At 46.6% G+C, this 24,168-nt stretch overlaps 1 protein-coding gene across 6 annotated transcripts in view; it reads left to right on the forward strand.

Annotated features, from left to right (window-relative positions):
* The window catches only part of ptprfb (protein tyrosine phosphatase receptor type Fb), a 194,967-nt gene that overhangs the window by 122,209 nt on the left and 48,590 nt on the right, over positions 1–24,168 (forward strand). For 4 of the 6 annotated variants that reach the window (XM_080777291.1, XM_080777295.1, XM_080777293.1 and 1 more), the window contains 12 exons: positions 1,259–1,840; positions 2,071–2,204; positions 2,954–3,098; positions 6,035–6,340; positions 7,347–7,540; positions 12,758–12,784; positions 17,068–17,185; positions 17,460–18,038; positions 19,582–19,679; positions 20,731–20,865; positions 21,420–21,541; positions 23,702–23,780. In XM_080777291.1, the coding sequence (XP_080633417.1) occupies positions 1,259–1,840; positions 2,071–2,204; positions 2,954–3,098; positions 6,035–6,340; positions 7,347–7,540; positions 12,758–12,784; positions 17,068–17,185; positions 17,460–18,038; positions 19,582–19,679; positions 20,731–20,865; positions 21,420–21,541; positions 23,702–23,780 (2,519 nt within the window). The remainder of the gene's footprint in view (positions 1–1,258; positions 1,841–2,070; positions 2,205–2,953; positions 3,099–6,034; positions 6,341–7,346; positions 7,541–12,757; positions 12,785–17,067; positions 17,186–17,459; positions 18,039–19,581; positions 19,680–20,730; positions 20,866–21,419; positions 21,542–23,701; positions 23,781–24,168) is intronic. The other 2 variants (XM_080777294.1, XM_080777296.1) reach the window with 1 other exon arrangement.

A 24,168-nucleotide genomic window follows, 5' to 3' on the forward strand; every position in this document is an offset into this window, starting at 1 on the left:
ATATGCTTTTAGTATGTGGTAACACATGCATACAATATGCTAATACATGCTAAGTAGAATATAAAAAGGAATCATGTTTAGATAAAAACAAGTCATCCTTCTATAACCCGAGTCCCAACGGGCATCGTTCGTGACTTCCATCGTTCCCGAGTAGCTAGTAAAGTCTAATAATGGCATGACATCCTGTGATAGTAAGCTAAGCTGTACTACATGCTGGCTGCTTGTGGCCATCCTGAGTTAATATGGTGATGACCTACGCCTCATTTGGCCAAATGGAAATAGTGATCTTTATAAATATTTCACCAATAAGAAGTGCTTCACAAGATCAATGATCAGGATCGACTAAGAGACTAACTTAAAAAAATATATATTTTTACATGAATAGATTTTTCACTCACGCATGACCTGTCATCAGAGTTTTACATCCAGCATGTAGTGGCATGTACATGTATTGGCCTACTTTTGTTGAGTGAATGTCTATGGTCCTGGTTTCATAAACCTACAGGCTGTTGCAGAATATTGGGAAGTAAAAACGAATGTGTGTGTGTGTGTGTGTGTGTGTGTGTGTGTGTGTGTGTGTGTGTGTGTGTGTGTGTGTGTGTGTGTGTGTGTGTGTGTGTGTGTGTGTGTGTGTGTGTGTGTGTGTGTGTGTGTGTGTGTGTGTGTGTGTGTGTGTGTGTGTGTGTGTGTGTGTGTGTGTGTGTGTGTGTGTGTGTGTGTGTGCGCGCATGCGTGTGTCCAAGCTGTCCAGTCCAGCGTATCATCTGCCATCTTGCACTGTGTTACCAACTCCTGTCTATATTGATCCCACTCTCCACTTAGCTGATCAATATCCAGAATGTCACAGTCATTTATATTAACCCTTTCTTCAAAAGACTCCCGCAAATTCCCAATAAAGCCTCTTTAGTCTTTCTTTATGCATTGTCATTTCCTCTCCATAGGAACAACATGCTATTTTCTATTCATTGGAACCTGCGTTTAGAAAACACAAAAATTGCACATCCAGCCAAGCCTGGGAATTGACTTGATGACAGCGTTCATTGCAGATGTATTAGGATCCGTGTTCAAAAAGCACTGACCTAGTCGGTGTGTTGCCTGATCGCCTATGGTCAAAACTATGTTATTCTCCCTGGGAGCCACTAAAGTGCATTTTAGCAATGGTCCTATTAGATGTACCAGAGTCAGACACAAGCAATTTACCCAGTCTGCATAACTGAATATAACGGAATATAACCCTTGTCTGTTTGTCCATCCCCAGCCTTGCCCAAGCCACCAACCTCTCTCATCGTCACAGAGACGACAGCCACCAGCGTGACGCTCACCTGGGACTCGGGCAACCCGGAGCCCGTCTCCTACTACATGATCCAGTACCGTGCCAAGGCGTCTGATGGAGGCTTCCAGGAGGTGGACGGAGTGGCCACCACTCGCTACAGCATTGGCGGACTCAGCCCGTACTCGGAGTACGAGTTCCGCGTCATGGCCGTCAACAACATCGGCCGCGGGCCGCCCAGCGATGCCGTGGAGACACGCACGGGCGAGCAGGCACCCTCCTCTCCGCCGCTGCACGTGCAGGCGCGTATGCTGAGTGCCAGCACCATGCTGGTGCAGTGGGAGCCGCCCGAAGAGCCCAACGGGCAGATCCGCGGCTACCGCGTCTACTACAGCTCTGACCTGTTGGCGCCGCTCAGCGCCTGGCAGAAGCACAACACAGACGACAGCCGCCTCACCACCATCTCGGGTCTCACCACCGACATCACGTATAGCCTCCGCGTGCTCGGTTTCACCTCCGTCGGGGACGGACCGCCCTCGGATGTACTGCAGGTCAAGACCCAGCAGGGAGGTGAGTTACTGACAAAAAGTGGGTGTGGGTGTTTATGTGGGTGGGTGTGTTTATGTGGGTGTATGGATGTAGGGTGTTGGTGTGTGTTGGTTTCGTTATCATGCGACTAGACTTGCCAATTGTAAGAAGCAGCTTATTTATTTCTGATGACAGGACAGACTTTGTCTTGTTTTTCTTTTCTTTTCTTTTAATAATCCTCACCTCTGCTCTTGCCCCCTCCTTCTGCCCAGTTCCTGCCCAGCCATCCAGCTTTGAGGCAGAAGCCGAGCTGGACACCCGCATTCTTCTGACCTGGTTGTGGCCTGTCCAGGACCCCATCACTAAGTATGAGCTGGAGTATTGGGAGGTTGGCACTGATAACAAGGTGGGAATAACAACAGGATGATAACTATTTCATGGTTGCATTTTCCTCTGGCCTGCAATGTCTGTCTGTCTGTCTCGATCTGTAATGCTCTCATTGGATCTCTCTCATTCCCTTGTTTCACGTGTACAGTACATCTATCTCCCATACACAAATGCACAATTTCACAACTACCGTGAGACTGCAGACAAATGAATCTTGCTCTTTATGATGCAATTTCTTGGAATGGGGCTGCCTCGGCTGAAGCAATGCTGCCGTGGTAATGCAGTCAGCTCCCTAGCCCACAATAAAGAATTACTGTTTTGATTGACGGCACAATTATTCTGCACTGGTTCCCAATGTCATAACCATGCAATAACCTCTGCTGGACCTGTTGTGGGCTGCAAAATGTACCCCCCTCCAATCGATATGTCCTTTGGATCAGTTTGTCCTCAGTATTGAGGTTCAACTTGGGATATACTTGCTGCACTTTTTTGCCCTTTTGGGATGGAGAAAGTGCTGTTGTGGCATTTAGCCTGCCCAGCCTAGCAGAAAGTGGTTTCATACTCAACAAATACCATCTTGCAGGTCTTAGGACCCAAACATAGCGACATGCATTGATGTATTGATCGGGTAGAATAGAGGTTTAATGGCTTGAGAGACTGTCCCAAACTTGAGGTTTGATCCCTGAAAAAGCAGCCTTTTCAGAGTGTCAAATACTGGCTCACATTTAAATGCTCGCAATGATGGTTTCATTTCCTCCCTTCTTTCAGATCCACGTGCCCTTTAACCCGGCCGGCTCATATGCTGTGGAGGGCCTGAAGCCAGATACTTTGTACCGCTTCTCCCTGGCAGCTCGCTCCGAAATGGGCCTCGGGGTCTACACCCAGCCCATCGAAGCTCGCACAGCCCAGTCCAGTAAGTCCACAACCCTCTCTCTCTCCTGTTTTCTCTTCCCTCTCTCTATCGCTGTCTTTTCCCTCTCCTCATTGTCCATTAACCACAGTTGAAGATTCGGTTCAGATAGTGATCGCCCAAGGCCCGACTGCCGCCGGTTAGGCTCCGTGGTGTGCGATGCCACTTCGATTTGTATACAGTTTATATACGGAAGTTGAGTCAGAAGGTGTGGGGGCGACCTGCAGCATCAAGTCCATTTCAACACACCAGCGCTACTGTCTGACATAACTGCTGACATTCGCTGCTGCTGGCTCAGTCGGTAGCCCACGTTCACTTGCGTCGCTCTGTGTCAACAACACTAACCCTCCTGTCCTTCCACCTGAGGACAGGCCCCGTGTTCAGTGTCAAAAGGTACGTTTCGTGTGTCTATAACCCCCCCTACCCCGCTACCCCCCTCCTGCTACCCCCCCAGGTCCCGCACTTGCAAGCTGTGCAGTGTTATTCTGTCATCCTGTTTTAACGTAAACTCATTATTAATCGTGACTTGTTTTTTTATTTTTATTTTTTTTAAGCAAGAGCAATGGATATTCATCCTGCACTAGACTCATGCTCAACACGGTTTCACTTCAATCTGCCAGCCACCACGATTCCTTGTAGAACATGACAGTCTCACAAAGGTGTATGCCAGTTTGATCCTCGGATAAACCAAGCTCACTGTTACGGCAATGTGCCACACCGGTTAAGGGCAACTTGTAGGACCGACAGTCATCTGATGGAAACATGATGAGAGCTTATTTTCTCTCCTCCTTTTTGCCCGTCACTGTACAATCCAGAGTGTTCGTTTAACTGTGTACAAACGGACCTGGGACCCTCCAGGCTTTACACTCTTGCTCTCTGTCCCTTTGCCTCTAAGACATATCTACTGTATTTGTCATGCCCTCTTCCCGTGCTACCCTTGTTAAAGTTTACTTTGATGTCGTGGCACGGTGGCAGTATCTCTACCCGTGTCCTTTTTCTAAATCTGGACACAGCATCACATCCCATTATGCAGGCATTGTTTTGATTCAGCGTGTCACCTTTTTGTGTGTGTACGTGTGTCATCGGTGTTGTCAGGGCTTTGTAGTGTCTTTCTCTCTCCCTGGAGGATTGGAGGCCACCTGCCGTGAATCACTTACAGTTTGATAAGCACCCTCATGGCTTTTTCTGAGGGCAGCAGAGTTTCATGTCCCAGCACTTGCTCAGCATACTCTGTTTGAGCACCATAAAGCCCTATGATTCTAGTTCTACACTTTTCATTGCTCTGCTTATAATTTTCTTTTATGAAGACATTTCACCGGCATGCTTATATAAACATCTCTCTTTTAATTACTCACTTTTGTTTCATTTTCTTCTCCTTTAAAGTTTATTTTATTTGTGCACTGTGGAATATGTTCACATACTGTATGAGTTGTAGATGCATGAAATGTAATGAATGATTGTTGTAGTCACCCATTTTAAAATGGGTGAGTTCTTTTTTTTTTACCTCTGGACTGCTGAGAGTTGAGTTGAGCACAAATGTATGTATTTATTTATTTTAGTTTTTTGTGTTCTTTGTTAGAGCTAGTAGTAGAGAGTGTAGAGAGACGGGAAACTGAGGTAGAGAGAAGGGAGACATGACACGAGTCGGATTCAAACTGGTGTCTTTGCAACTCACAAAGAGCACGTGTCTGCGAGCATTATTAACAGGCAAGAGGCAACACAAGCTCACAATAGCTGTGCGCCGTAGAAGACATTTTGAACATTAATGACGTGCCCAAAATAGGGATGCCAGGGTGAAAATGTCAAACATTTTCAATTTCCTCAAAAGTAATGGTTTTTGGTCATACAAGATCTCCGCCTGACGATGCCTACATGGAATGGAAAGAGCAAGTCATTGCGTGAATCTGTCGGGAAGCTGACAAAAGGCCTGGTGCCAAACACCATGTTTCATGACACGTGCTTTGTGTTTTTAGCTAGTTAGCTTGTCTAGCTAATTAGTCTGGCTAAAAATTGCTGAGTTAGGGAGCCCAGAAACTAAAGTTCTACTTTTAATTGTTATGTTCACTAACTCAGCACTTATCACACTCCCCCCCTCTCCTGATGTTTCTTAAAATGTATCTATTCTCACATACTTAGCCCCCCCCCCCCCCCCCCCGCCTGATGCTGTCACTGTTCTTCAAACGATGATGATATGACCTACTTTATTATCCATTTACTCTTGTATTATTAGCACACTACAAAAGCTCCCGTTGCTGTGTTCAGCAAGCATTTATGAATTTTCATCACAAACAGGACTGTCTGTAGATAGCAAGAGTGATGAATAACAAGATGTTATTGCAGTCCATTTCTGGTAAGAAATGTAACCCTTTGGCTCGATTGTCTTAATTCTACCTCATTTCCGCGTTCAGAGCAGAAACCAGGCTATCTCGGTGCTTGTCATCTTCAAAGGCTGGCATATAACGAGGCTTGAGAGCTGCTGTCAAGCCGTGTTATTTCTCAGCCCTTTGCCTGGATTCTGCATCGATGTGTGAACACCAGTTAAACACTGTCAACACGCATTCACACAGTGGCGTCGTGGGTCTGTAGCCATTGCATCCCTTTATGAGTCTCCATACATAAATATTAAGAGCCAGTTTAGAAAGAGTGTAGATAGAATAATTTATGAGAGCATGAGCATGTGGTTAAGTCTTTTACACCATTATGTTGCATTTCATATTAGGTTTTACTGAACGTCTGGTCTGCCCCATATACCCAAACACAAAGCCATGGTCTTCTGTGCAGGCGCCGCTCCATCAGTCCAGAGGCGTTCGTCCTTGCCTTGGGTTTGTTTACGTTGTTTAGTTTCAGTTTTTTGTCGTTTCTGTTTGGCTTGATCCGTGCCCCTCCCCTCCCCCTTCCTCCTCCTCCTCCCCCCTGTGGTTGTGCCCCATCCCCTGCAGCCCCCTCCGCTCCGCCTCAGGAGGTGCACCTGGTCAGCCTGAGCTCCACCAGCATCAAGGTGAGTTGGGTGGCGCCGCCGGCCGCCAGCCGCCACGGCGCCATCGTGCGCTACACGGTCAGCTACCAGGCCCCCACCGGTGAGGACACGGAGCGCCACGACGTCCCCGGCATCGGGGCCGACGCCACCAGCTACGTGCTGGAGGCTCTGGAGAAGTGGACAGAGTATGAGGTGTGGGTCAGGGCCCACACGGACGTGGGCCCGGGCCCCGAGAGCTCCGCCGTACGGATCAAAACCAAGGAGGATGGTAGGTTTTTTTTGCTTTGTTTTTTTGTAGAAGGGGCGTCTCTCTGTGAGAACATTCTCTGCTGCTCGATGGCTGCTCCTCCCCGACACCCTCCACCCCCTGCTGCTTGCTGCCTCTCTCCTCTCATTACGACTGACACTTTCTCTCTGTAGCGACCTCTCTCTGTGTCCTGTCTGGTCAATTAGGAGGTAATGAGGCGAAAGCATTGGTCACCTATATTTCGCTTCTCTCTCTCTCTCTCTCTCTCTCTCTCTCTCTCTTTTTCTGTCTGTTTCTTGGCTTATTGGGTCTCTTCTGTGACTTTCAGACCTTCGAGCCACTGCAGGTGCAAGGCTCATAATTCTTTGGGGTCCTACTCACCACACCACTTTCACCTTGTTCATCTCTCTCTCTCGCTCTCTCTCTCCCCATTTTCTTCTTCTTTGTCCTCATCTGTGGTTCATGCCTGACCCACTCTTCAGCCCGAGAAAGTGGAGCAGGGCAACCAACAACCAACTCTCTCTCTCTCTCTCACTCACTCTCTTTCTTCCTCTATCGTTCCTCCCTTTTGTTTTGCAGTGTGATAGAGACTAGAGAGTGGCTGCTCCTAAGAGGCAGCAGTCTATAATTAATGTGTTTGAAGTTATTTTTTTTGCAACACAGCTAATTTCATAGCAGAATTAGGGGCATTACAGACGATGTTATACCACATGCTCGTCCCGCACTTTAATTAATATTTTTTTTACAGCAGACCGAGAAAAGGGTACAAAGCGAACAGGGGGATTTTGACTTTGAAACGCTGGTGCTAGCAAGTAACTAAATTAAAATAAATAGAAAAGAGTCATTATTTTGATGGTTGACGACTTTTGGCTCATTACAAAAATAAAAAAATTAAATAGTGGAGAACAGAAGGGGAAATAAAGGCTTTGCTCAGCATATTTAAAATGGTGTGTGTGTGTGTGTGTGTGTGTGTGTGTGTGTGTGTGTGTGTGTGTCTGTCCCTCTACTTCGCGCCACCCACCCACAGTGCCAGGCGCACCCCCCAGGAAGCTGGAGGTCGAGGCGGTGAACTCCACGGCCATCCGCGTCACCTGGAAGCCCCCCCTGAGGGAGAAGCAGCACGGACAGATCCGCGGCTACCAGGTCATCTTCTCGCGGCTGGAGAACGGCGAGCCGCGCGGGCAGCCCAACATCCTGGACGTGGCTCTGCCGGAGGCGCAGGTAAACCTGGCGCTCACCTCAGCTCTTTGTCTGTATCTGCCTCCCCACCTCAACCCCTCCCTCCCCCTTCTCCCATCCCTGTCTCGCTCTCTCTCTTTTCATTTCCTGTTCCTCAGCTCACCCACACCCACTCACTCCCTTCCCGCACCTTTCATTCTCTCTCTCTCTCTCTCTCTCTCTCTCTCTCTCTCTCTCTCTCTCTCTCTCTCTCTCTCTCTCTCTCTCTCTGCCTCTCTCTCTCCCTCACATTTCTTTCCATGCACTCTAAAAATCCACACTTCATTTCCCTGCCTCGTCAGGTGACACGTGTGTCCTAGTTTCCTCATGCGGTTCTTTTTTCGTTCTCCTGTCGTCGACTAGATGTTCCGCCCTTCTTCCTCCCATCTTCCACTCAACACGTGACATTTGACTGAATTGCCCACGGCGTATAACCCTCACCCCAGTGTGGGATTAGCAACCGTAACAAGCTCACATGCTAATTCTAATAGCTATTCAATATTTTACGCATGTATTACAATTGGAAGAGGGGCTTATCCATATCGATGCCCCCTCTCTTTTGTGGGTTTTAGCGGTAATACATACAACGCCGCCTTGTTACCCTGTTTATAAATTAGTGTTATTTTCCCCCATACAACACCCTCTGCGCACGCATTAATGCAAGCAGCTGCCGAAACACCCCAAAGCCGAGCGCCGCTCAGCTGAGATGGCTGAGAGATCGTTCGTAATCCTGCTGAGGGATTCGCAGGTTCATGAATATCTTAAAACCGAAAGCCTTCGAAAGCCTCCACCCACCCCCTCAACCCTGCTCTACTATGCTCTCTCTCTCTCTGTCTCTCTGTCTCTCTCTCTTTCTCTCTCTCTCAAAGAGTGGAGAGACCAGCCAGGAGGCACTGTTAATTCCTCCTCTGGACTGCTCGCCAGGAGCAATGTTTGTGCAAACACATTTGCTTGCCTGACCCCCCCCCCCCCACTCCTTGCACCCCCACCCCCCGCCAGAAGTGTCTCGTTTAAATGAGCAGGCGTTCCCTGCTGCCCCAGAGAAGTACTACTAAAAATATGCATGAGCAACACTTGTGAGGAGCATGTGTTGATAAATGCAGCAAATGTAGCGTCGTTAAGGGAGATGACCAGCGGGCTGCTGGTTCAGATCTCAGGCGGCACGCCGCTGCAGCTGTGCCCTTGAGCGGAGGCTATTAACACTCATTTGCCATGGCAAATAACCCCACTGTGATAAACGGACGCCGCAGAGGTTGGAGAGCTGTCAAAAGTCACCTTGGAATGACGCATTGGACGCGGTAGACCTGAGCTATAAGGTGTCTGTTGACACTACAGCTTCTGGTGGGCTGCCTGAGTGATGGCTGGATGATGAATGACATTGCCGTAGGCGGTGACTAATCTCATGAGATTTATCTCGTGAGATTATGTAGATCATACACATTGAGCAAGAATGGAAGCCCACCGAATGACACAGGGGAGATAGGGAAAGGTCCTGACTGATAAAAGCTAAGGGCATTCACACGTTGACCCTAACCAGTTACCCCATCAGACTCCAGACTAAACTCAGCAGTAGTTTTTCTGGGGAGCATGTGTTTGTTCTGACGTACTAACAGTCGGACAGGCATTAGTCAGACACCCTACCCACAACCGAACCCTAAACCTAACCTAACCGGAAGCCACAGGTTAGCTGTAAACCACAGGTTAGTTTTAACCTGCCACGCATGTCGGGAACCGGTTTGTTGTAACGGGCCATGCATGTTGGGGGCGACGATGTTGTCGGACTAATGCCTGTCGGACTGTTAGTATGTCTAACCATCGTGTGCACCCCGTTGTTATGGCAGGTGCTGCTGAGCGGTCTTTGTCTCCTGTTTGTTGACAGCCAGGAGGAGAGCATCCTATGGTCTGTAAGCAGAACAACAGCACAGGCAGCTTCTGTTTAATAGATAGTTTCTTCTTCTTTATGACAACTTGTACAACACCTCTGTTTTGGGCTATGGAAAATGAACTGTGTATGACCTCAGCCATCCACCTGAACAGACAATAGTCCTTCATGTCTCATTTGTGCCAGGCCCACAGAAAACACACAAACACACGTCGGAGACCTCTCAGGTTTATTTTCCCCACCCACACCCTGTTGAAAACCGGAATTTCAACCTTCCTCCACCGACACAGTGGAATTAAAAAAACAACAATATATGAACCTCTCTCCTTCTCCTTCTCCACCCTTCCAGTTGGCCCAGAATCCATTTTATGCAGCAACCAGCTAGTGCCTTGCGTGCGGCTTGGTCACCCCTGGTTTGACTCATCCCGACAGATTAGCTTTTGCACGCTAGCTAGCAGCACTCTGTGACCGACCTGTATGGGCCTGCCCAGACAGACCCATTAAAAGCGTGTGTACGTGCATCCTGTGCATACACACATGCTCAACCGCCATCACTCAGTCCCTCCTTTCTCTCCTGCCTCACTCCATGCCCATTCACGTTCTCTTCCGAAATACAACAGTGTGGAGATAACGTGAACGAACCTGCCCATGGTTCTTAAATCATCCTGGTGGGAGGCATTCCATCTGGATCGCAAGAGTTCATGACTCACCATAGACTCACACAACACAGCCCAACTTCCCATCCCACCCTGCTGATGGAAAATCATGTGAAAATGTGAAACCATAATCCAGCCAGGAGGAAAGCAGGTGGAAAACCAAACCGAATGCGTGTTCCTTCGCATGACGTTGTCCTGCGGTGAGAATACCTGACCTACAAGCTCAGAACACAGCGCGGAGGCAAAGCGCTGTGAGCTTGTAGGTCGGCTGTCATGTGACAACGTATGAATGGACTGGAGCTTTACCTGTGGTTCCCACAAAACTCACACCCAGCATGCCAGTCACAAGCCCACTCTAATGGAGGTCTGAAAAATGGTGGCCCCACCCTCTTTTGTTTCCCCTCTATTTTCTTCCTCTCTCTCCTTTACACTATCTTCTGCTCGTGCTCTTCCCTTTTCTCTCTCTTCATTTTCATTTCCATCTCTCTTACTCTCTTATCTCTCTACCGCACTCTCTCTTTCACGTTCTCATCTTCTCTCAGCCCTCTCTCAGGGCCAAGCTGAGAGAAAAACACCAGTAGGAGAGCGAGACTTGTTTGCACGTGGGTGGGTTAAGCGGCTCTCTTTACTGTTGAATTGGGAGCCCACACAGCGGCCTCGTTTCAATGCTAAATTTCAGAAACGGTAGGGCACGTTAACCCCATGATGATAACGACCTCTCTTTCACCACCCAAACCTCTACCATGGGAGGGAGGGATTGCCCAACTAGCAGCCTACCCATGTTTTGTACATTCACAGACATAATGGTGCGGTAAAGACATTTGGCCATTAGCTGATATCTCTGGTTCTATACCTTTTTGTATCGTTTGTCTTTACCTATCTATTCATTCTTCCAATCTTTTCAGGGTACAGTCTTTTGTTCCACCCATACGAGCGCCCATGAGTGCACGTTTGTGTGCGTGTGCGTAGCATCTGAGAGCGCGCTGTGCTACGCTTGATTGCGTCTATAGCCTTAGCAACCTCAGGTAGAGTTCAATAGGAGCAGGGTATAAATAAATACATACAATACATAAAAGCACAAGAAAGGAGTGCAGAGCACCGTGGCCCATTCCATCAGTCATGACAGCACCTTCTTTTCCTCGTCACTTACTGGTCTCCCTCCCTTCCCCCTGTCCTGTTTTCATAGCCAAACGCATCTCAATGCCCCCTGTCATCACATTTGCCCGCCTGCCTGCAAGTCACAACGTCTCCCTGTTTCCCCACAAACGAATCTTATCAGCAGTAATGCAATGTGTTTCTGAGTTTCACAATTTGAGCATTTCAATTATAAAATATAGATGGGGAGGGAGGGGTAATTTAACACTCAAAGTACTTTATTTATTTTGCTTTATCAGAAAGAGAGCATGGCCGCGATGGAAAAGCGATTAAAAATGCGATTATACAAGTGAATGCACTCCCCCCCCCCCCCACAATGCGCCTGCCACCCGCATCTCCTACCAAACGGAGTCCACAGTAAACAAATTAAAGCAATTAGGTGCGGCGCAAAATGTTTTTCGCGTGCGTTAAGCAGCAGCTGTGCTCTGGAGGCCCCCCCCCCTTATGTCATGGGACCATGAGGCAGCACTTTTTGACGAGGCTATTCTTCACAAACAGCCACTGCTGAGACCACATTAAAAAAAACAGACTCATTCTGCAGTGATAAAGACCCATCCTCAGAGAGAAGCAGAGAGGAGCGTTTCATTTGCCAATTAGTCCACAGAGAAGCGACACTGATTATGCAGCCTTTGTTTTCAAAGATGTAAATGTGTCTGAGTCAAAGACAGGAAGTCAGAGAGAGAGAAAGAGAGATAGACCAGGAAGGAGACGTTCTTCTTAGCTAGCAGCCAGATGGTGTTGAGGTGGTAAACCGCTAGCGGTCCTGTTCTGCGCTGCTGAGGGTTTTGATGATGTCACCAGGGCCAGCGTAGCCAGTGCTGATAATAGGATTTCACGCTTGGCACCGCCAAAGCCAAAATGGGCTTTCACTTCCCCCTCAGGAATCACTCAGCCAGCCAGCCAGCAAGGAGAGTATTTTGAAAACACTCATTGAATGGGGGATTTTCATATATATATTTTTATATACGTATATATAAAATACCATTTTACAGTCTTTGGTGAGAAAAAAGGGAGAAACCTTAGTTTCTGCTTTATGTCTTTGGTGAGATAGTCCGAGCGCTGAGCGGGGGTGTTAGCTTCCTTGACGTTTTATTGAATTCATGACTAAGTGAGTAACGGGGGCTGAGGGTAGTGCACTGAATCTATTTAACCTTAAATCAGTACCGTAACTATGAAAAAATCTATAAAAAAAAGGTCCCATAAGCCCCGCCGCTAAACTCGGCTACGCGATTCCCTTCGCTTGAACGTTTGATAACCCCACCAATGTGCCTTCCTTCATTCATTCCTTTCCTTCCATCTTGCCATCTCCTTTTTCTGTGCTGCATGATTGTTGACACATTACATTCATGTATCGCTGGAGTTGGGGGAAAAAAAGGAAAAAGGACCACAGGTTCTTTTTTTTCTTTTTTTTCAAAAATGACCCTGCCTGTTGTGCTTGACTCTGATCCATGTCTCCACCACCACCACCCCCACCCCACCCCCTGTCCTGCATCCTGTTGTCTTGTCTTCTCTTCCCCCCCTCATCAGTGGAATATTGAGGAGTCCGAGGAGCAAGTGAGTATCACCAGCGTGTGTGCTTCTGGGTTATGCTGCCGGGCAGCTTCCTCTGCGAATTTGGGAGCACTCTGCGTTGGGTGTGTGTGTGTGTGTATTTGTGCTCAAGTGTGTATATCATGTGTGCTCCTCTTGGGTTCTGTGTGGTCTCTATGCGTGTGTGTGGTGTGTGGTGTGTGGTGTGTGGTGTGGTTTGTGTGGTGTGTGGGTGTGTGTGTGTGTGTGTGTGTGTGTGTGTGTGTGTGTGCATTCCGTTGAGCTGTGCGTTTTCATTTGCTCGCCGCCGCGTGTGTGCAAAGCTCGGGAACGTTTCTAACCACAATTACAGTGTGTGCCTTTAATTGATTTTGCATTAACTCTGTGTGTGTGTGTGTGTGTGTGTGTGTGTGTGTGTGTGTGTGTGTGTGTGTGTGTGTGTGTGTGTGTGTGCGCGTGTGTGCGTGTGCGTGTGCTTGTGCGTGCGTGACTGATTGACTCAATCAAGCATGACGGTTTATTTAACCTATTGATCATTTTAAACAGCGCTTATGCCTCGTACACTTTGCCATTATAGAACAAAGTCCTGGGAACAGCTGAATGTTCACAGGTGAACCGAGGAGGTATTTTTCCTCTCTAATCCAACATAGGCCGCAGTTAAAAAGGGCTGTATGTCACTCCCATGGTGTGATGCTGATGGTAATCATGCTCTTCGTAGTCTGCTGTCTCCCCTACTGTTCCAGATGACACAATGACTGTGTGAAGTGTGGTCTTATATTGGCCCCCGCGCATCTCCGAGATTGCCACCAGCCTTTCATGTTATTTTCTCTGCACTTGGATGGCAGCTCGCAGCTGTCACATGCTCCTTTTCTGTAAATGGCGTATCACCTCGCCTGGATGTCATATTGCACCAGCAGAAATGCTAAACCCACTAACCCAAGTCACATGCTATATAGAGACCTGCCATGAAGATAAGAGAGAGAAAGGAAGGAATAATAATACAAAATAAAATAAAGTGTCTAGCTTTTAAAGCACCCCAAAGTGTTTTATTTCAGTGTTTTGTTTGATTACCCTCTGTGCAGCCTGTGTTGTAGTGCCTGGCCACGTGTGTTGTGAGGGCCTTGTCCTGTCACATCCTGTTATTTAGGCCATTCAATCTCCATAAACGCCAACATATATGTCCATCAGCAGCCATGTATCCCACTGCTGTGTCCTTGTGCAAGACACTAAAGCCCCATCCGAGCACTTGTTGTTGGATGCTGTAAAAATGCATTCTAGTCAGTTACACGAAAACTTTTTTACTTTTAAATTGACCTGTAAGAGATGCTTTGAGTTTTATCAAACTGAAACTAGTTAATATTCCTGACATGTACTGTCTGCGAAGGCAACATCACTGCTTTATTCAACACCAGCAGTGACCAGCTGTATTTTCACCCCAGGTTCCACTTATTTTCCCATTGTTTATTTGTATGAATCAGAGCCATTGGGACAATACGGTACATTTTGATCTATTCATCCACAACATTCAGTTGAAAAGCACAGCTGCACAGTTTCTCCAGGTTGCCTCCAGCTATAACCCCACGTGGACTGTGAGCATGGGCTGCTGATGTTTTTCCTCTAATGTTGGTGTTCATTAACACCTGACAGATAGAGCTAGACTATACATTTGATAACTCCTCACCAGTTATTTCCATAGCAGTGCTGTGAAACTAGGCGCCAACGTACCAAATGAAGTGGGACCGGGGAACAGACAAAATGTCAACAGCCATCATGCTAACGTGTTCTTTTAACCTGTGACATATTCGCAGGAACAAGTGTCTTGAAACAAGTATGTTTCTGTTTGCTTGAGGGGAAGTCACGCTGTCATGATTTCAATTAGCAAACTCACAAAGCACATCAAGTGCAGGCACTCGAAGGCTTCACTCACACCTTCACATCTAGCATACAACATTGATGCATGCTAGATGTAAGCAAAGGGTTTGTTTACATCTTGCCCCAATGCATTTCCAATGGAAGTCACATGGTTTGACACAACATTTTTGTTGTATTGCTTTTGGCTGCGTTTCGACTGCCCCCCTCCCCCTCATACAAGAAAAATGTTGTGTCAAACCATGTGACTCCCATTGGAAATTAATTGAGAGCTTGCATCAGTAAACAAGTCTCATACAACAAGCATGCATCAATCTGTTGTGCACGTGTGAGTCAGGCCTTAGGCCTCACTCACACCTTCGCATCTAGCATACAACATTGTTGGATGCTAGATGTAAACAAAGGGTAAGTGTCATGGCCGCCCAAACCATGTGACTCCCATTGGAAATGAACTGAGAGCTTGCATCAGTAAACAAGTCTCATGCATCAGCTATACAACAATCTGTTGTGCAGGTGTGAGTGAAGCCTATGAGAAAAAGGAATTTACTGCTATTGCCATTGCCTATGCGAGTAAGGCTAGTGGTATATATGGAAGCCAGTGGAGAATAATTCATTTCTATGCTTGATAATCATGGTAATACCCTTCAGTGCTGCTCTAAGCACTTGCTCCAATTGGAAACTTTGAAGACTTGCCTTATTCCCCCCATTCTATTTTCCGCTGAGTTTCAAATGTAATACTAGACCCACAATTTGACCTTGCCAGAATGGGGATGGGGGGGAATCTCTTACGGATCCCACCACTGAGACTCTGGAAGCCATTTTGCATGATTAAAGTAATGAGACGTCTTCCATAAAGTTAAAATGGCTTTATGATACAGTAATTCAGCATTCTCTCCCCCCGGTCCCCTCTGTCTCTCTCTTAAGGGCTAGTGTGGGAGCACAGAGTGCCCCTTAAAGAGTAAGGCAGTACAAAACGCTTTGTCAAACAGAGCTGGGTTATATAGACTGCTAAATGTGCTTCCGCGATTAGGAAATTAAACCTTCATTAGTTAAAGAAATGGCAGTATAATATTCAGACATTACTGAGAGGCTTGTGAGGAGCTGGTGGGCACTGGTGCATTAGTCCTCTCTAGCCCCACCGAGGCGCACACACCTACAGCATGTGTGCTGCTCACGCCAGGCCCCAGGCTGTAATGCTTTTAGTTCTAAGTGGGTGATTGTGTACAAAACATGTACATAGGTGTGTGTGTGTGTGTGTGTGTGTGTGTGTGTGTGTGTGTGTGTGTGTGTGTGTGTGTGTGTGTGTGTGTGTGTGTGTGTGTGTGTGTGTGTGTGTGTGTGTGTGTGTGTGTGTGTGTGTGTGTGTGTGTGTGTGTGTGTGTGTGTGTGCGCGTGTGCGTGTGTGTGTATTGACACTATTTAAGAGAGTCAGTCAGTCCTGCAGCAATTGAACAGTGCATTACCACAGTATGTTTGCTGTTTGTCTATCTGTGTGTTAATGACTGTCAATACTAGCTACCTTGTCTGTGTTTTTGGCTACAGGCTGTTTGACGAGCCCATAGTTTGCATGGGATCCCAGTGGACTTGTAGATAAAAAAAAACAACCTCAAAATCTAACTTAGATGGAACCGTGGAAATGTAGAACAAATAATTCAGACAATGTTGAATTCATCTAGAGATGCTTATGAAGAATTTTGCTGTCAATGTGGTTCTATTATTCATTCCATTGACGCATGTGGTGTGGTGTAACAATGGACCCACATCACATGGCATTGCATGGTATCATTTAAAGCATCTTGTGTTTGAGGTCCGCTGGGCATAATCCCATGCTTATCGATGCTGTTTTGGTTCATTTGTTGGTTGGTTGGTTAACCATTTTCCTGCGTGTGTGCTTTACCGTTGGGCTCGGGAGGTTTTCTCAACAAAGAAAGTCTCTCGACTGGCCCCGCGCGCTGTAAAATCCGCAGTGTCAATTGAGCTCTAGAGAGTGAAGGAATGGACTCTGTCAGAGTTGAATTAACACTCAGGATTTTGCAGTGTGCTTGTGGTGGAGTGCCCGTGAAGCCTTTCTCCATTACACACCTCTAATGTGTCTACCTGTTTCAGGTGAACGGATCAGGGAAACAGCTACAGGTGGATGGAGAGGGGTGTCTAACCTTTTTTGGGGGCGAGGGGATGCTGTGTGTGTGTGTGTGTGTGTGTGTGTGTGTGTGTGTGTGTGTGTGTGTGTGTGTGTGTGTGTGTGTGTGTGTGTGTGTGTGTGTGTGTGTGTGTGTGTGTGTGTGTGCGTGTGCGTGTGCGTGTGTGAGGGGCGATAAGTGCTTTTTGTGTGAGGGGTTGGCATAATTTGTTTCATTTGGCGTCTACGGTGGTGTCCCTCAACTGAAACTTTTTCCCTGTCAAATTCTGAGCCTTTGCTGTCACGCCCCATTTCACAGGAGGCCATCATCGGAGGATTGCACTCCGAGACAACCTACTCCGTCACTGTGGCGGCATACACCACCAAGGGCGATGGAGCACGCAGCAAAGCCAAAGTTATCACCACCACAGGCGCAGGTAAGAGATGGGAACCTATAGTCAAGCTGGCGTGGCAGGTTAGTCTTGTGATTCAAGTCCCATTCGTCCATTTGCCAACATCCATCTTTTCTTTTTGTTTGACACCTTAAATACTAAAAGCCTCTCTCATTCAGTAACACTGACTGCCAGATTTAATCCTCTGTTCAGGTGCTCTTGAGCAACGTGCTTAATCAAAGTCCTACAATGAAAACTTTACTTTTATTTAATTTCATTCAACAACACTTAACTCCACTGCCCCTCTATTTGTTTCTAGTGCCAGGCAAGCCCACGATGATGATAAGCACCACCATGGGGAACACAGCGCTGATCCAGTGGCAGCCCCCCAAGGAGATGGTGGGTGAGCTCATGGGCTACCAGCTGCAGTACAAGCGCACTGAGGACGAGGCCTTCACCTCCCGCGAGCTGCGGAGGATAGACGACCACTACACGGTCACCGGACTGCACAAGGGCGCCACCTACGTCTTCAGACTCAGCGCTCGCAACCGGGCGGGGTCGGGCGAGGCCTACATGAAGGAGATCAGCACCCCGGAAGACATTCCCTCGGGCTTCCCTCTCAACCTTCGCGTGACAGGCCTGACCACCTCCAGCACCCAGCTAGCCTGGGAGCCTCCGGCGCTGCCGGAGCGCAACGGTAAGATCATACATTATGTGGTGGTGTACCGGGACATCAACAGCCAACAGAACACCACCAACCGCACCATGGACACACGCATGACCATCCAGGGACTCAAGCCCGACACCACCTACGACATTCGCGTGCAGGCCTTCACCAACAAAGGCGGCGGACCCATCAGCCCCAGCATCCAGAGCAGGACCATGTCTACGTCGCCAGGTAAGAGACACGCATAATGGCACGCATGAATACTCACGGAACTATTGAGTCTTTGGCACCTCGTTTGTTATTCAGTCTTGCTGAAAATATGAAATTCAAACAGTTATGACTTCATCAAGGTGACATGAATACTAGCCAGAGAAGTAGATCGTTTTAATGTGGATTTAATCCCCAGAAATGTTGAATTAAAAAAATATGCATATCTGGTACTGTAATTATTTAAAGAAATTTAAACTCTGTGGTATGCTTTGTAAAATGTTCTGCAGTAGTCAATCCATTAAACATGCAATTAAATAACAATTATATGTTCCATTGATTGTATATGTTGACAGTATCTAGTGTTGTGGTGGTTATGCAGTGAACCGGATTGGCTTCAAAAGATAATCATAAATATCAATTTCCAAACCCCTCCAAGTTATTCAGCCCTAACTCTGTAATGGACTGTTGTTTGTTTACTAGTGGGTTTATGCTTTTTACTCCCATCTTGCACTTAAATTCATAACTGAACTCTACTCAGCATGTTCAATGTGACCGCTGAGTGCAGACAAAATAACTGATTTTTCTTACTCTTTGGCACCTTCTCACTTTTTGTTACATACCTCCAAATATTGTTTGATGTTCAATATCGAACAATTTTATATACATGGGTGACGTTTTATTAATAACCATATACATCACATAATGTCAATCTATAATTAATCTAGACTTACTATAATCCATAATTAATTTAGACTCCTTCCCTCAGTTACCCACAGGAATGCATGTTTTCACACCGCTTAAATGATGATTCATTTAGCGTTTAAAATGTGTTTATTGGAGACCAATTGCGCCATAACACACACACACACACACACACACACACACACACATACACACATCTAAATATCGCATAAGTCCCTGTCTTTGACTCAGCACACAATGGACCCGTTTCGTCCTTTGTTTTCCTCACCAGGCCGTGCTGAACAGTATAGTTGTGTAATTATTGATTTAGAGACTACTAATCTTATTACGCATATACGAACACACACCGCGTTGATAGCATGCAGCTTCCTCTCCACTCTAGCTAAGCAGCTCCTATGTTCCACCACCTCATGCATTTTATGATCTCATGAATGCTAGAATCTGTTATTTATCACCAGATGTGCACCAGGCACACTATTTTTAAGACACGACAACAATCCCGCCCTCTCTGCCATATACATTTCACGGCTGTTACATATTTCATTGGTGTAAAGAGAAGGTATAAATAGATGGAACAGGCTTAGGGGGATAAAAGCTATTTTAAAAGATCGGTAACCAGGCGTGAATGAGATCCTAGATTGTGTTTTTTTTTCCCACCCCTCTACACGCCCTCCGTAGCTTGTCGAGTTTGGCCATTAGCTATAGCAAAGTCTCACATTCATCAGCAGGGGTTATTCGCTGTGTGAAATTTGAATTACCCAGCTTAGTAAAGATTACACTCACTTTGCAGCATAACATGCACTACATGCTTTACGTGTTCAACAAATGCTCTCTTCTTTTCCTGACCACGTTATCCCCGTAGCATTCGCCACCAGTTTCGGCGTCAAAGCAGTCATGAAAACGTCGGTCCTTCTCACCTGGGAAGTGCCAGAGAACTACAAGTCCCAAGTGCCTTTCAAGGTAAGTGCTAAGCGGCACCAGGTGGAAAAGCTATGCCTATCGTCGCCTGCTGGTGTTTCCATTCCATTCATCTCCCAGTTGACAATAGTTACCATGCATACATAGGTATAAACTGCAACATACATAGTTTTGGTTTAATAAACAATTAGATAAATGATATTTTACCTTCAGCAGCCTCACAAGTAATTACATAGTGGAAGATCATTTTGAATTGGTAATAATATCCTTGTTATGCTCTCTGTTATATATTATATAAAATTAACAAAGGAGCTTGAGCTTTTCTCACTGGGCTGTGAAGAGAGACAAACATTGGAAGATGGGTGGAGGTTTTCCTCCCCTTTTGTATTTGAGTCAAATTCCAGAAGACTATTCATTTTGTGAGACTGTGAATAATGTGTGCAATAATGTGTCAAAATTATATTAGATCTATTCCCACCTCATCGTAATGGGTCACATATACTACAGTGTGAAAAGATGCGAGGTGTGGCTGCCTCCCTAAAGGCCATACAGTATATTACCGCGTGTGTGTGTGTGTGTGTGTGTGTGTGTGTGTGTGTGTGTCTGTGTGTGTGTGTGTGTGTGTGTGTGTGTGTGTGTGTGTGTGTGTGTGTGTGTGTGCGCTCGCGCAACATGCGCACCCAATGGTCTGTGTGAGAAAAGGATGGTGAGAACAAGAGGTTGCATATCTACTCTAGTGTGTGCGTGCATGTATGACTGGCTGGCTGAGAGAGATTGAGTGAATGACAAAAGCATGAAAGATTGCACCTGTCAACAGTTCATGGGGTGGCGGTGGCTCAGGGGTAGAGTGGCTGAATGGTAACCGCAAAGTTGCCAGTTCAAACCCGGGCTCCCCCAGAGTTAGTGTCGAAGTGTCCTTGAGCAAGACACTGAACCCGTTATTGCTCCCGATGTGCTGGTTGTTGCCTTGCATGGTTTCCGCCGTAATCAGTGTGTGAATGATTTACCATTTAGTACATATACTGCGTGTGTGTGTGTGTGTTTCTGCGTGAAGCTGTACTAACACTGCAGGTGTGCATCTCTCTCCCCACAGATCCTGTACAACCAGCAGAGTGTGGAGGTGCAGGGGAACCTAAAGAGGAAGCTGATCACGCGGCTGCAGCCTGACACGGACTACTCCTTTGTCCTGATGAGCCGGGGCAACAGCGCTGGAGGCCTCCAGCAACAGGTACCGTACCGTACTGTACCGTACCGTACCTTTCACATCATATACACTAGCCTTTCACCTGACCTGGACACCTGCTACAGGGACCTAGTGTCTCAGGTGTTTGACATGACACGTAGAGCTGAGTATTAGAAAAGGTGAGTTTCTTTGACTCAGACAGGATTAACAACTGAAGCCCAAAATCGTGACGCCCGGTGGAAGTGCTTAGCATTCAAAACATCCCAATGTTGGGTTTTATCATATTTTAAATTAAATATATATATTTTAAATTGACTATTGACATACTGGAATGCTGGGTATTGTAGTTCTCTTACGCTAACTGATTTAATTTCAGTGGTGTGAATTTTCTGGGTTTCTATGTTGAATGTTAAATGATGAAATGCTATAAGATATCCTCATAGAGAAATGGACAAAATGCCAACGAAAGGCAGAGGTAGAAAGGCAAAGACGGGGTCATCTACTCAGCTCTGTGACTTGGGTGGTTGGGAGCAAACCAGCAACCTTTGTTTGTTATAGGCTCTTAAAAGACTATACTGACTGCCCTATGTCCATCCTAGGTGTCCATCCGCACCGCCCCAGACCTGCTCAAGACCAAGCCTGTGCTCTACAGCCAACAGCAGACCCAGAGCAACAAGCTGACCATCGATCTGCCCAAAGTCCAGACCAACGCGCAAGTCAGGTCAGTACTGAGTGCACGTTAGAATACAGGTAAAACAGTATAAATCAGTGGTTCTCAACGTGGACTCCAGAGCCTACATTGTTGTCGGAAGTATTTTGTGGCTATAGAGCGTCGCAGTCCCTCCCCCTTTCAGAACGGCTGAAGTGGCCCAGGAAATGAAAAGCAATGCATTTTTCCCATAGCCGTTTCTGAAAGTATTTATTTAAAGACGGTTACGCCGCAGACAAAGCCAACACGGATCGTGACAAATCATGACAATGAACACAATATTTTGGGCCGATCAAATAATTTATAAGAAGAAAAACAAAACAAATAGTCTTGTCTCCTTCCTTTATTTTCTTCTTTCTAAAATATTGTGTTCATTGTCATGATTTGTCACGATTCGAGTTGGCTTTGTCCGCGGCGTAACCGTCTTTAAATACCGGTAAATACTTTCAGAAACGGCTATGGGAAAAATGCATTGCTTTTCATTTCCTGGGCCACTCGCCGTTCTGAAAGGGGGAGGGACTGAGACGCTCTATACACCATATACTGTAGAGTAAATGATTCTAATGCAGCAAAAGACCCCCCCACATCTGCTATTACTACACTGCAAAATCCAGTGAATCAATTTACCACCTTTTTTTACACACGTTAAATTGACATGCAAGGATTTTGCACTGTCACCAAAATTAATGGTAAGGGCTATTTGCAGATACTGTTTGATCTGTTCTGAATTCAGCACTTCAGCAGTCAGCCCAGAGCCCGGCACAGGGCACGCTTCCCTATGGAACTTAAGTACGAGGTTATTTTTCTCATTTTGTCCTGACTGTTTTTTTTCTTCTTTAATACAAATCCTACAACGAATTTGGGGAAAGTTCAACCCACAAAGTGCTAAGGTTTGAATTAAATGCGGCCGAGTCAGTCACGACAAGGTCCAGCTCTTTTCCTGGCAGTTTGACAGCCTTGAACTCAGGTAACTAACAGTGCTGCAGCACAGCACAGCTATAAGGACACACGCTGACCTGAGGTCTGTGCCGCTAACCACATTTCAACACTTGAAACTTGAAACTTTTTGCTCTCTTCCAACTCAGTGACATGAAGGCTGATGATTATAGCAACTTATCACTTTCAGTCCAATTGGGTAATATTTTCTTTTCTTTTTTGTGTGCCTGGTTGAAATTGCCAGCAGCATTGCATCTGACCCCGACAGGTGGTCGCTGTCTGAAACTGGCTTATCATCTGAAACACACGCACGCGCACACACACACACACACACACACACACACACACACACACACACACACACACACACACACACATACAGCTCCATCAGTCCTGGAGGATGTAAGGCAGAGTTGCGGCTGAGCGGGGTGAGAGCAGAGCCCTGATTGGTAAAAAGATTACTGGACTGGCAGGGATCCAGCACAGATTGACACGTGAAGGGTGCAGGTGATTGGGGCGATGGGGGTGGAGTAGGCCTGAGGGAGAGATCTTGTTATACATGTCTTCAACCATCTCCGACACTTGACTGACCGTTGAATCACAGAGTTAGAGACACGGGAGGCAGTATTTTCTCCACAAGTGATTTCTGAAGTCAGCAGGAGAGGAAAAACTTGAAAAACTTGAAAAACATTGGTAGAGAGAGAGAGAGTCAAACTTACAGACACAAACAGGGGGAAGCACACACACTCAAACTGCCTTTTGCACACATACACAAAAACACATACACACACACAGTCACGCGCACACACACACACACACACACACACAGAGCTATCACAGGGTGCGTTCTATTAACCTACAGGAATCCTACGGGGCTGTGTATTTGATGAAGGCTTGTCTCAGTGGGATATGGCTGTTTGTTCCGGAGCGAAGCGGCAGATGTTCTTAGTGATTAGCCATTAATTGGAGAAAGCAGTGCCAATCTGCTAGCGTTCGACCTTGTGTCAGAACCTCCTTGTATCACCAACGAAGTTTTTGAATTCCAGCCCAACCGAGCGACTCTCTCACACACACACACACACACACACACACACACACAACACACACACAGTGAGATTATGTTGTGCTTAATATCCTTACTGTGTTGTTAATAACACGTGGCCCATCTTCCTTCTGGCGGTGTCCAGAGATTCAGCTCCAGTGTGTTTTAAGTGAGATCTCTGTTTGCCTTGGCAGGTGGTACTTCATCGTGGTGGTGCCCATGTCAACGTCGGCGCGTCGATGGGAGAACCCGGACGAGATGGACCTGGATGAGGTGAGTGACGGCTGACAAGCAGTTACGTGGTCAAAGACGTAGTGTAGGAAGTCTGCTTGTTGCAAAAGGCTAAAGGATTTTCTTTCTTTTTACATGAGTTGGGCGTTGTCATGTTCTTTGTGCTTTTTGCCAGCCGCCTCGTAGCATAGAGGTCTAGTGACTCGACTTTCAGTCCATGCCTCCCGGGTTCGAATCCTGCTTGCGCTTCTATTTTTGTGCCATGCGCAAACAACCTTTCTTTTTGGCTAATAAAGTAAAGTTTTAGACCGCATAACACAGTCTTTGAGGTTAGGGTTAGAGTTTAGGGTTCGGTTAGGTTAGTGTTAGGGTTCAGAATTAATACATGTATTACAGTATATTTCAGAAATACATTAATCAGATGGTCATT

This window comes from Protomyctophum bolini (genome assembly GCF_963924005.1).
Source record: "Protomyctophum bolini genome assembly, chromosome: 12".
In the NCBI taxonomy this organism is placed as follows: domain Eukaryota; kingdom Metazoa; phylum Chordata; class Actinopteri; order Myctophiformes; family Myctophidae; genus Protomyctophum; species Protomyctophum bolini.